The following is a 13249-nucleotide window of genomic DNA, read 5'->3' on the forward strand; positions in this document are numbered from 1 at the left end:
CAAAGATAGCTCGATCCCCCATCCCTCCCTTAATACAATACAAGAGGAAGAGATTTTAGGAAATTTTTTATATCCTGGCAAGGTCACAGTTTCCTGCAGTACCCAGAGGCTGGTATACAGACTACAATCATAAACTTGCCAGTCCCTTTCACCCTGTACAGTGTCAGTGGCAGCAATGGGGGCGAGGAGAAAAGCCTGAGTCTGAGGCGGACAGGGCAAGCCCCAGTGGTCTATACCTTGTTCTTAAGGATCCCATGGAGGGTAAGACAGCATTGAAGAAGGTCCCCAAACATCAAGAGCAGTCACTCTCTGTGCTACAGTGTGCATTACTGCCAGAAATGAGGACCCAACCAGCAACGTTCCAAAGAAAAGAAGCTTCCACCAGAGTGAATCTGTTATAACCTGCAAGGATGGGGCCCCTGGACTAAGTAGGAAACAGGCCCCCTGCCTCTACGTGAACACCCTGATGCCGCCTCCTCCCTGCTCACTTACACACGCAGCCTGGCTTCTTAGCCGACCACTGGTTATTCTTTTGGCACGTGATTGCCTTCTGCCCCACCAGCTCAAAGGCAGGCTGGCACTCAAACTTGAGTGTATCGCCATGGTGAAAACGGGAGCCTTCCCTCCGGCCATAGGCAGGTATGCCAGGGTCACCGCAACTGCCCTGCTCGATCTCTGAAAGACAAGAAGATGAGAAAACAGAGACAAAGGTGACTTCGTACCTCTCTTGGAGCTGGAGGTCCACATTATGTGCTCTGCTGCCCTTCCACCGTGAGTCACACTCAGAGCGACACTAGCAGGACACAGAGTGCTCTAGATGGCTGGATGTTTTCATTTGGGTGAGGTGGGTATATGTTCTTTGTAGTTACCTGTTCCAGGAGCTAGCAAGTCCCAAAGTTGAGAGACTTCCTTACTGCACTTGACCTGGCATCTGGATTACTAATGTCACTCGATGGCTCTTAAGTACAGTCCCTCCCTGGGCAGCAAAGGCAAGCTTGAGCCGAGAGGCAGCAGAACTTTGCTGCCTGCCTTCATGACAAACCAGAGATTAAGTGAGAATCAATAGTCACTGCCTTCTGATATGGAAGCACTTTCATGAAGATATTTTTTAATTCAATTTGAGACAGCAGCAGGTAAAAGGAAGTAAATGACTCATTAAGTACACTTTTGAGTCAACAGGGCTGTGTCAGACATGAAGTGGGTTCCCCGAGGTAGCTCTGGGGCCTGGGCTCAGCAGGCATAATGGGCTGGCTTCCTCAAGAATGAGTCAATCGGGACCTAGAAGCTTCTGGAATGGTGTCTGTTGTACCTAGAAAGGCTCCACCATGTTGTAGAAAGTATACATATGGGGTATGTCTGCCTGTGTCCCTGCCCACAGCAGCTAGTCTGAGGCTGTGATCGGCTCAAAAGAATAGCGTCCTCAGGGGAAGGAAGGAATCTGCCCAGCCTTCCTGCTGTGCAGACACAGCCCTTCATGCATGCCTGCACCCACTCTATTCTCCTGCCATCAATGCAATCACAAGCATATAATAAGCACCTACTGTGTATCAGTCCCCACCTGTGCTAGACACTTGAGATCTGGATGTGGTCTCTGCTTTCAAGGAGTGAACAGACAGGAAATGGTACTTATGACAAAGGTGATTCATGCTCCTACCTCCAAGGAGCCTCCACTCTTGGTGGGAGGCTTGCAATAATCTGGGAGATGTTTTCATGGCATCCTGGACGGGGCACAGACAGAGGGGATGAAGAGAGGCAGAAAGATTCAGGAAACCCAGGAAAAAGCCATAGGCCATACTGGAAGTGAGGATATAGGAGTGAAAGAAGGGGCAGGGGTCTACAATGCTGAAGGTTTGGGCTGGGCACTTGGGTGTGCTTTCACTGAGACAAGAATGCAGTGGGAGGTGCAGGTCTGAATGGAGGGTCACCACTAGGGCGTGCTGTCTTTAAGGTGCTGGTTGGACCTCCAGGTGGAAAAGTCCAGCAGAAAGTGGCTACATGGGTCTTAAGTTCAGGAGAGAAGTCTAGTCCAGAAATACAGCTCATAGACGGTGACAGAAGCTGTGAGACAGAAGAGACCACCCAAGGAGACTGAGGAGAGGTGTTGGGCCAGGACAAGACAGTTAGGGACATTGTAGGGACCGGCAGAATGCTAGACTAAAATCCTGGGGAGAGCGGGGCCACAGAAACTTAGAGGAGAATGAGTTTTGACAAGGAAAGCCATAGCCACAAATGCTGCAGGGGAGTTAGATCGGGTTGAAAAGCAGGTTAGCGGAAGACGGTCACTGCTGGAGCTGGCTGTAGTAGCTTGACTGTAATGATGAGGACCAACACCCAGTGGAAGACGCAGAAGATGACACAGGAAGAGTGGATGACTTTCAAACAAAGCACTTCTCGGCAGTGAAGGAATAGAGAGAAATTAGGTAGCAACTCATGAGGGGTATGGCCTTGGGGGAGTGGTTAAAAATATTTCTAATATGGGAGAAACTTGAGCCTATTTAAATGCTAGAGAAGAACCACGCGAGGGAGGGAGAATGAGAGAGGCAGAGAGAGAGGGAGAAGTGAACGAAAGACATGGAGGAGAAATGGGCGAGGATGGCATGAGGCTCCAGAGAAGGCAGGAGGCAGGGCCCCCAGAGCACGCTGAGTGCTGGCCTTAGGGACCAGGAGGGACTGTCCTTCCGTCACGACAGCAATGACAAGGGATGAGGTGGTGGCAGTGTTTTCAGGTAGGATGGCAGGATGTTGAGGGAGATCCTGTGATGGCTCAGGCTCTATTTTCTAAGTGGAAGAGCAAGAGGTCACGGTCTTTGCTGAAGGTGAGGGGCCAGGTGCGGGGAAAGAATTTGATGTGGACAGGAACGTCTGAGGCAGTCCCTCTGGAAGAGAGGAGGTTGTGGCTAGATGAAGCGCCATGCACCTCTGGGCCCAGCAGGGGTGGAGAGGACTCATTTGTAGGGGCACCACCTGGCAGAGCCGTGTGACTTGTCCTAGCAGCCCTTAGTAACTGCAGAGTTGGAGACGGGGCAGCACGATTGATTAAGAGGTGGGGTGGGTTGGAGAAACAGAGGACACTGGGGCAAAGGAGGAGAGGATATTGTTAAAAGAATGGCTGGAGCGCTCTCCCAGGGGCTCAGGCAAAGGAAGGAAAGAAGTGAAGAGCATGGGGGGTGGTCAAGGAAAGGATGATGAACAGGAGCAGAGGGAGTGACAAGTGAAAGGGCTGTGGGGACCAAGGGCCCCAGAGCAGGATGTGTGAGTTTGAGATTTCAAGGCTGCTGCAGCCAGAGTGCAGTGGGCTGAGGAAGTGAGAAGGCCAAGGCCTGAGAGACGGGGCGATGGCACGGCTGGGGTGGAGAGGAAGAGGGTGGAATGGCATTGGGGTGAGCACCCGAGTCCACCCGTCACATGCTCACCAAGTGTGGGAAGTGAGCGCTGGCACCGGAGAGGGCTACTGGTAATGGTGACCTCAAGGGAAAGTCAGGTTCAAGGCAGCATTTGGCAAAGTGGTCCAAGGGGGATGTGTTGACGAGGGAACCAAGAGTGGGTGGAGGGGAGAGGATGAACACAGCAGCGTGGGGTGAGAGTTCGGGAGCTACTTCCAGGAAGGCAGAGGGGGTGGGTGGCTGGCTTTGTCCTGGCCTGGGCTTTCCATCCCAGGAGGGAACCAAGAGTGGGTGGAGGGGAGAGGATGAACACAGCAGCGTGGGGTGAGAGTTCGGGAGCTCCTTCCAGGAAGGCAGAGGGGGTGGGTGGCTGGCTTTGTCCTGGCCTGGGCTTTCCATCCCAGCTGAGTCAATTCCTGCTGGGAACACAGGGAACAAGGCCCCTGTCTTCCTGCGGACACTGCCTGTGCTCCCCCGCCCTGCCTGAAAGGCTCTCGACCTTGCCCTCCTGGTCAGGTGCTGACCAAGTCTGATTCAGGACCCAGAATTGCCAAATTTTGACTTGGAGAAAAATCATGCATGTGATTTCTTGTTATCTGGTTTAATATAATTCCATTGTAGAAGGGTTTCCTCTTCTTTCCCTCTCTCTCTCCTTTTGCCTGTGGAAAGCAAGCTGGCCAGCATGGGATGACTGCTTCTAAGATGCCTCAGAATCCCATCACCACCAGGCTGTGCCGCTCAGCGAATTTGCTGTCCCCTTTCCCAGCTGCTTTATGCTTATCATCTGTGACCAACCTCACTGTCGTCTCCCCAGGTTTTCCATCTTCTAATACCAAATTGGAATCCTCTTTTATGGCAATGTCTGTGCAATAAGCAACCACATCATGTGTCTCTATAAATTCGCGGACTGTTTGATGTGCTCCAAGAAGGGAAGCCCCTCTTCGGGGGGATGGGGGGGTCCAAGCTTGTGTCACCTTTGCAGCCTTTCCACATGGGTGGGAGCTGGCTTGCTCCATCCCTTGTTCCTTGTTCCCTCAGCCCATGCTGTGGCCTCCTGTCCTCCCCTTTCATACAGCCGACTCCTCAATGCTATAGATTTTAGCTCAAAACATCATCTCCTCCAAGACGCTTTCCCTGTCCATGCATCTCAGCTATTTCCCTTTTTCTTTTCTCTCTTGGTGCCCTGTTTTTCTCCATCATAGCACTGATTGTAAGTATTCACCTCTTCAACAAGAACGTTCTGGGTTACTGTTGCAGATGTCGGGGGTGTAGTGATAAAATAAGGGGCACAATCTGTGCCCCTGGAGCTGACTGTCTGGGCGGGCATCAGGGATGGCTGATTCATCAGCTCGGCCCCCGGCTCCCAGCTGGCTGCTGGTTGACCTTCTTGTTTCTGTTTCCCCACCCGCCGGAATGGAAGCCCTGTGGGGCAGGCATTGGCTGTGTGTTGTTGATCACCATGTTCCTGTCACTTAGCGTGGTGTCTGGAACACAGCAAATGTTCAGTTTAGTGCATGAGATCAGTTAACATTTATTGCATAGAAACTGTACCAAGTGCCAGACTAAGCACTGAAGATACAGAGCTGCCTGACCCACGGCCCTGCCCTTGGAGAACTCGGTCATGTGGGTATGGAAATAATTCCAGTGCAAATGATGAGGGCAACTGAAGAAGTGTAGACCTGACCACACAGCCTATGGGCAGCTCCAAACCAGAAACCTGAGAATCAGCCTGGATTCTGCCCTTTCCCTGCCCTCCCTCAGCTCTCACTAGCCCACTCACGTTGGCTTCCCTCCTAAAAATCCCAGCACCCTCTGCCCTCCACCCCTTCCTCACTGCCTGAGCTCGGCCCTGGCAATTTCTCTCCTGGATGGCAGGAGTGGCCTGGTGCTTCTCCTGCCTCGTCCCTCTTCCATACTCTCCAAGGCAGTGTAAGATCATCCAGGAAAAACATCTGCTCTCCCCTCCGTCCCCTGCTCATGATTCATTCATGGCTTCCTAAAATCCACAGATTAAAACCCCAACTCCGCAGCATGGCGGGAGCCTCGCTTGTCCCCAACCACCCCAGCCTCCTCTTTGGTCATCGCCAGCCCTGAGATTTAAATACCACAAAACTGAGCGATCTGGAGGGAGGAGGAATGGTGCGATGCTGATGAGCAGAGGCTCTGATGTCACGAAGTCCTGGGTCTAAATCCTGGCTCTAACACTAAGTCATAGACCCTGGGCATATAACTTATCTTCTCTGAGCCTTAGTTTTGTCATCTGTGAAATGGAAATGGTAGTAATAACAAGGTTGTTTTGAGGATTAAGTAAATTTATGTATGCAAGACAATTGTCAGAATGTCCAGCACATGGCGTGGAACCAGGAGCCAGTTGGTGTTTCCTTGTTGTTATTACTGTCGCTGCTATTTGCAGAGCCCAGCTGGCTCTCACAGGGCTTTCACATGGCACCTGCTGTCCTCTCTTCATGAAACGAACACCCCCTGCTTGTCTGCCAGACAAAGAATCATCTTTCAGTGTCGGTGCAAGTGCGTCCCAGACTGGGATCTTCCCTCTGATCTCCCAGGCAGATTAGGAGCTCTTTCTCTCGCTCCCAGCCCCTGGGATGTTTCTGTTACTACAGCAAGGGTGCTGCAGTTTTGGGCACCAGTTTGTCCCTGTTAAAAGGTAAGTTTCCTGAGGACTGAGAAAATGTTTTTGAAATGTCTGTATCCCAGCTCACAGTAGAGTACAAGACACAGAGGAGGCATTTAGTAACTGTTTGAGGAGTGACAAGGGGAGGGAAGGAATGCAGCAGGAAAGGGGAACCGGACGGTGAGAGCACAATGCCTGGAGAATAGTAACAAGGTCACTGTGGCATGAAGTTCAAGTGGTGATGAAGAGAGAGGAGGCTGGAAAGATGGTCTGAGACCATGGAGGGCTCGATTCAATGGGTGACAAGTCTCTTAACTTTATCCTGTAGGTTGTCAGCTCCTCCAAGCCAAAGGTCCCATCCTTTCTACTCTTTGGATCCTCAGAATCAGACCCAGGGTCTTCTGCATACTAAGTGCTCCAGATGCAATACATTGTTCAATCAGTGCAAACTCCAAGCAAGAGACTGGGACAATTTGGTGCACTAGGACAACACTCTGGGCACGCCTGTATCTCCTGGATTTCCCTAGAACCACATTCCACTCCACTTTTCTACTTGTGATGATGGGAAGGACACCAGGAGGTGAGAGACCAGGTGTCTATATGTGTACCACTGGGGATTTATGCATCTCTCTGCACGTGATTTTCACGAATGGGAGAGGTGTAGGTGGATGAAGTGGGTGACATTCTCCCCTCCCCATCTCCTTCTTCCACAACACTGTTGTGGGTCTGTTGCTGGCTGAAGGAGGCTGGGAAACAGCAGTGAACACAGACATACGGAGCATTTAGGCTGCCACCGAGGTCTGCATTAGCCCCAAACTGGAGCTTACCATTTGCAAAACTCATGTATTTAAAGAGTATATCTCATTGGCAGATTACATCCTGCCACATTTTACTGCTGCAGCATCCTCTGCTGTTTGCCAGCCCAGCCCTCAGAGCCAGAACAGACTTGGGCATAGCACAGACCCCACTGGGTCTCCCTGGGAGGAGATGCTGCTGCTCGTGCCTTGAGGCACTTTGGCTCCCAGTGCACCTGAAAAACATTTAAAGGGATTGTGGAAACTCAATGAGTGTCTTAGAAACATGCCTGGTGTTATTCCTGGCCAAAGTGGGAACATTCGAGCTTCCCAGCTTATGGGGACCAGACAAGAAGTAGAGGTGTCCTGAAAAAAGCAGAAAAAGGCTGAACATGGCCAGGTGTCTGACATCCAACAAGAGGAAAGGCAGTGTCGGAAAGGGAGTGGGGCCCGTGGTGCTGATCTGCTGCCTTTGGCCTCTTTTCAAGCCTGACTCCAACACCACCTCTTTTAGGAGGCTCACCTGTGCCCACCACCAGAATTAAAAAGTTCTAGAGAAGGGGATGTGGGCACTGCCTGCGGAGGGCAAGTCTTGGTCCTCTTCCACCTGCTTGTTCTCAAACTTTGCTCCTATGGAGGGTTTAGCCTCAACCCTGTCCACATGTCAGCTTTCTAAACCAACCAGTCCTCTCCCTCAGAGATGTCTGACAAGCTCCTTTTCATCCTGCAAGCAAATCTCTGTCTCAGACATCGGCTCCTCCAGGGAGGCTTCCCTGATGCCCTGGAGCAAGATCAGCTGCCACTCCTTTGTATTTCCCCATCTTCTAGCACTTACTCTACACTTCTGAAAACAGACTACGAATTGGATGAAGGCAGAGACTGCCTCATTGTCTTCGTAGTCTCAGTGTCCTGAATGGTTCTGTAACACATCACAGGGCCTTAGAAAATGGTGAATAAATAGATGACCTCATTCTGAACATGAGTGCCCTGAACTGTTGGGCATCCTTTCTGCATAATCTCTCCCACCCTGCCCCTCCATATCTCCAGGGCCCCGTCCCAGCTCCTTCCTCCCCTGGGCCAGCCTCCTAGATTCAGCATTAGGCTGCCAGATTCCAGGCTTCAGTCAGGAAGCAAAGAGACTTCCAGATTGAGGCTAAAACTTGTTAGCAAGTTGTGTGTAATTTTATAATGTTTCTGGTACGTGCTAATTGCCTGTTCCTTAAATATTTCTTGTTCTACTGGGAAGCAAAGCAATTGCAACTATGAATGCATTTCCCACAGCTGGCCGCCCCCATGGAGGGAGACTGAAATCTAGGCTCAGAGTGCTCAGATATCTACAGATCCTAAATCCCCTCCCCACCCCAATGTGGGACCAGAAGAATTTTGGGAAAGTAAATGCTCCACCTGTTCCATGGGGGCTCACGCTTTTGACAAGGGAGGGGGAGTGATACTGCAGTGCCACTTGCTCTCCCCAAAGTAGCATCTCTTTGACCAAATTGGGCAGAGGGGGTATTGATGATGATGTGGCCTTGTATGCTGGGGAGGAGGAGTATGGAGATGATGGTTATGGGAGGCCTCAGCCTTGAGACGCCTCATGCCATCCTGCAGAACATCTGCACCCCAGTTCCCCTCTCCTCTTTGAACCAAGATGGTTATCCTGCATGGAATTCCCAGGAGCTGGGACAAAAGGAAGGCTAAGATGGAGGCAGAGGTAATTCTGAAGCTTTGGCAATGGTGCAGGTCGGGAGAAGAGCTGTAGGTCTGAGGAAGCAGTGGAAGGGAGCCAGCTTTCAACCAAGTGTTTACTAAATGCCAGGCCCTGTGCTGGGTGCTTCATGAGACCCTGGGGGGACAACCATTCATCAGCCCCTCTTCGCAGATGAGGAAACTCAGCCTCATTGATGAGGCAGGACTGGCACACAGGCAGTCAGTGGAAATGCCTGATTATAAACTGGGTTTGTCCAACCCCCCAGCCTACAGGGACAACAGAGAATGTGTGGGCTCTTGGCACCTAAGCACTGGGAGTTGGTAAAAGGAATGAAAAAGGAACTGAGAGGGTATCAAGGAGGGTGTCTAATTGTGCCTGTGTAAAAAGTCATTACAGTTTAATTCTACAAGCTTTTCTGAGCACACGTTCTGGGCCAGGCACTGGGCTAGGCCCTGCAGGGCTGGAGCAACTAAAAAAATGTAATCTCTGCCTTCGATGGATTCATAGGAGCCAGAGCTTGGTTTGGAATTATTGTCATGGAGAACTTAGGATGCCACATGAAAGATTTTGTATTTTATCGTGGAGTCAATGAGAAATTGTCATTAAAGTTTTTTTTTTTTTTTTGTAAGGAGAGAATTGTGCCAGATTTGGCTTCTGGGAAGCTCACTGTGCTCTGTGTGGCAGGTGGGAGGGGATGGGGAGGGAGAGGACTGGAGTCAGGGATGCTGGTTGGAGGACTGGGCTGTCCTTAGTGGGAAGGGATGATGGAGGGATCAACTACAGCAATGAAAGAGTGGGACACACAGAGGGAGAACCGACAGAATCTGGGAGTGGTACTAGAGACGGGGAAAGGGAAAAGGAGCAGGTAGGGATGAGGCTCAGTGATGGGGTGGATGGTGGTGCTGTGTGTCAAGACAGGGGACACAGGTACAGGTTATGGGCATGGGGTGGAGACGGTGAGCTTGGTTTTGGATGGTGTGTGGACTGAATGTTTGGGCCCACCCCATTCATATGTTGAGACCCTTAACCCTCAGTGTGTATTTGGAGATGGGGCCTCTAAGGAAGTAATAAGTTAAATGAGGTCATAAGGGTGGGGCCCTGATCCCATAGGATTGGCGTCTCTATAAGAAGAGACACCAGAGAGCTCACATGCTCGCTCTCTCTCTCTCTCTCTCTCTTTCTCTCTCTCTGTGCACATACTAAGGAAAGGCCAAAGTGAGAAGATGGCTGTCTGCAAGCCAGGAAGACAGCCTTTACCAGAAACCAAATCAGCCATAACCTTGATCTTGGACCTCTACCCTTCAGAACTGTAAGAAAATAAATTTCTGTTGTTTAAACCACCCAGTCTATGGTATATTGTTATGGCAGCTGAAAAGACTAATATAGATGAGTTGGGTTTGAGATGTCTGAGGGGGTAGCGATAGAAAAATGTGTTACAGGTAGACGGAAATGCAAATGGAGAGCAGATGTGGAAGTCACCAGGGTTTAGGATGAAGCTGAAGCCATGGGAGTAGAGGTGACCAACTGAAGAAGGTTCTAGAGTAAGAGGACTGAAGGCTGAGGACAGACCCTGAGGAGCTGTGCAGGAGCTATGAAGGAGTAGCCAGAGAGGCGAAGGAGAACCAGGAGGCAGGGGTGACAGAAGCCCAGAGACCAGGAGGGCCAGGGACTCAGAGTCACACTGGGGTGCCAGGAAACTCAACCCAGGCACCTTTTTACAGCAGAGGGGGCTCTTCACCATGGAGGTGTGAAACCGATGGGCTTTATCCCTCAAATAAAAAGTCCAAGATGGAAGGGACAGAAGGAAAAGGTAGACCCACCTGGATTTAACCCTTCACAGGTTCTTCTTTCCAGTGCACTTAGTTCAAATGCTTTCTAAGGCCTCAAGGCTCCCTGTGAGCTGGATTCTGCCTCCTGCCAATTCTGCCCCCACACCCTACACTGTACCCACAGTGGACCATGTCATTTCTCAGCCAGCTAGTGGAGTGAGGGCCCTACGCTGGTGGGAGGCAGGGATCTAAAACTGGGGCCTGCACAGGCCACCTGTAGGCTGACCCAGGCCTGGCCTGAAGGACAGGAAACCTGGAAGGTTTGGGTAGAGAGAAGCTTTGGTGGCCCCAGGTTAGGACAACGTCTCTGTACCAGGCAGTATGTAAGGAGTTTTCTGTGATCTCACCTCACTGTCATAACAAAGTTATAAGGTTGGCATTATCTCCATTTTCTGAGTGGGGAAATTGAGTCTCAGAGAGGACACGTGACTTTCCCAAGGTCACACAGCTGGGACCATGCTGGGATTCACCAGGCCTGGTTCAATTTCAGAGTCCGTTCTATCTTCAGAGAACCCGTTGCCTGCTCAGAACCTGCTATGGGCTTAGTGATATCTCTAGATACCCCGACACTCCTTCCTGATTTGTCAGGGGTCCGAGGAGAAGTCCTGCTGCCACAGAGCCTGTGACCAGCAGTCATGCAGGGTATGCTTTCAGACGATATCTAGGTTGCTCACTGCTGGAATCACAGCACCCAGCTTACCGCTGGTCACGTAATGGGGGCTTAACCAATAGTGGCAGAGTGAAATGGAGAAATGAACGAATGAACAAAACCGCCGGCCTCTAGTGACATGGGATCCAGGCTCACAATATATGGCCCATTTGGTTGGGGCAAAGCTTTGGCTTCTATAAAGATTTTATAAGGAATTGAAACTTCATAATTTTGGGAGGCTCCTGATACAGGGGGAAAATCAGACTTTGAAGCCAGAGAGACACGGGCTCAAATCCTGTCTCTGCCACATGTCCCACACTTCTGTGTGACCTCGGGCAGGTTACTTCACTCCTCTGAGTACACACACACACTCTCACACACACACAAACAAACAAACAACAACAACAACAACAAAAACAAACAAACAAACAAAAAAAACCGGGAGGGGGAGGGGAGAGGAAGATATAACAACCACAATTTTTTTTGAAGATCTTACAACAAGAAAATGGAGGGGACACACTTGGGTGGGAGGGGGGAGAGGGAGGAGGGAGGGAGGTTTCGGTGATGGGACACAATAATCAACTACATTGTATATTGACAAAATAAATATAATAAAAATAAAAATAAATAAATAAATAAAATAGCAGCCATCGTATAGTGGTGAGCATTCAGTGAGATGAAGCAATGTTTTTCAAACCAGTGTTTAGGTATGAATTTTCTCTTGAGTAAAAGAAGGCTTACAAGGAGTAAAAGAAAAGAAAGGAAGAAGAAATGGAGACAGGGTCGAAGCCTCCCTGCTAGGCATTTCCCAACCCACTTTGGTGGTCCCTGGAGATACCCCAAGTCTTTGTATAACACTGTTTGAGGATCCTGACATAATGAACATAAAGCTTCTGGCACGTAGTAGGCTCTCAACAAATGTGATGAAATCACATCAAACAAATCTTATCCCTCTTTCCCACATGACAACGCTTCAGATATCTGGACACAGCTCTCAAGTCTCCTGAGTCCACTTTTCCTCCAAGTAAACATTTGGGGTCATTAACATTTCTCACATGGATTGGCGTAAATCCTCTCCTATCTGTCTCAAGCTGAGGTCCCCACGTCTAGCTCAGTTCTCTGATCCTGACCGGGCATAATAAAGCACAACTAACTCCCTGGGATAAATTCTAATAGCTTATTTTTTGAATCCTGAAACAGGACTTGACATTCCCACTTCATCTTATCCTATTAATTTAGCCCATGGCTCTACCCCACACAGATCCTTCTGCACTGTTTGCTGATTGGCATTGTCATCCCTTTCAAGTCATGCTATTTATGTCTTAATCAAATCATTGGCAAAATATGGACAGATTAAGGGCATGTGGATGACATGGGATCATTCCTCCCTACTTCTGGGAACATTCACTGCTGAGCATCTATAGAATTTCAGAATTAGGGGAAAACTTAGAAACTGCATCCAAAGCTATTCATCTTTTCAAAGTAGTGAGTGACAGAGCTTGGACCTGAGTCAGGGTCCCCTGATTTCTTGTCTAGTGCTCTTTCCATTGCCCACAGCTGTTTATGTGTAACTTTGTGAACCAGAACAGCACATTCATTTAATTACCTGGGTATTCACTCATTAGCTGCTCACTAATTGCTTTGCAATTTGCAGCATTTCTTATTTTCATATTTTTTATCTAACAATCTTCATAGGACCCCTGTGACCTAGGTTATATTATTATCTCCATCTCACAGTAAAGAAAAAGAGCTCAAGAAAAGGTTCATGACTTGTTCTGGCAGCAGAAAGTGACAGGACCAGGACTTGCACTCGGCTTTGTCACCATGCATAAGCATTCTCTGTCTGCTGCTCTGCCTCACCTAGTCACATGGCTTTCTATTCTTAGAACAGTACAACCTCATCTTTGCCCCTGGGGACATCGAGGTATGATAATGTTAGTGTAGGAAATATGGGCTAGCTTCCTGTTATGGGTTGAATTATGTCCCCCCAAAAGGTATGTTGAAGTTCTAATTCCTGGTATGTAGAAATATGACCTCATTTGGAAAGAGAATCTTTGCGGATGTAATCAAGTTAAGATGAGGCCATACTGGAGCAGGGCGAGCCCTTAATCCAATATGCTGATGTCCTTATAAGAAGAGAAGAGGGACACATAGGAACGTGTGTGATGACAAAGGAGAGATTGGAGTGATGCAGCTCTAAGCCAAGGAATGCTAAGGACTGGGCCACCGTCAGAAGCTAGCAAGAGACAAAGAA

The 13249-nt window shown here is 49.5% G+C and overlaps 1 protein-coding gene across 1 annotated transcript in view; it reads right to left on the reverse strand.

The window, feature by feature from the left end:
* Positions 1–484: 484 nt before the first annotated feature.
* LOC103610537 (CUB and sushi domain-containing protein 2-like) overlaps positions 485–13249 on the reverse strand; it is a 44360-nt gene continuing 31595 nt past the window's right edge. The window contains 1 exon segment of the mRNA XM_008594690.1: positions 485–675. Coding sequence (XP_008592912.1) covers positions 485–675 — 191 coding nt within the window.

The sequence above is a fragment of the Galeopterus variegatus genome, unplaced genomic scaffold (genome assembly GCF_000696425.1).
Source record: "Galeopterus variegatus unplaced genomic scaffold, G_variegatus-3.0.2 Scaffold11285, whole genome shotgun sequence".
Taxonomy (NCBI): domain Eukaryota; kingdom Metazoa; phylum Chordata; class Mammalia; order Dermoptera; family Cynocephalidae; genus Galeopterus; species Galeopterus variegatus.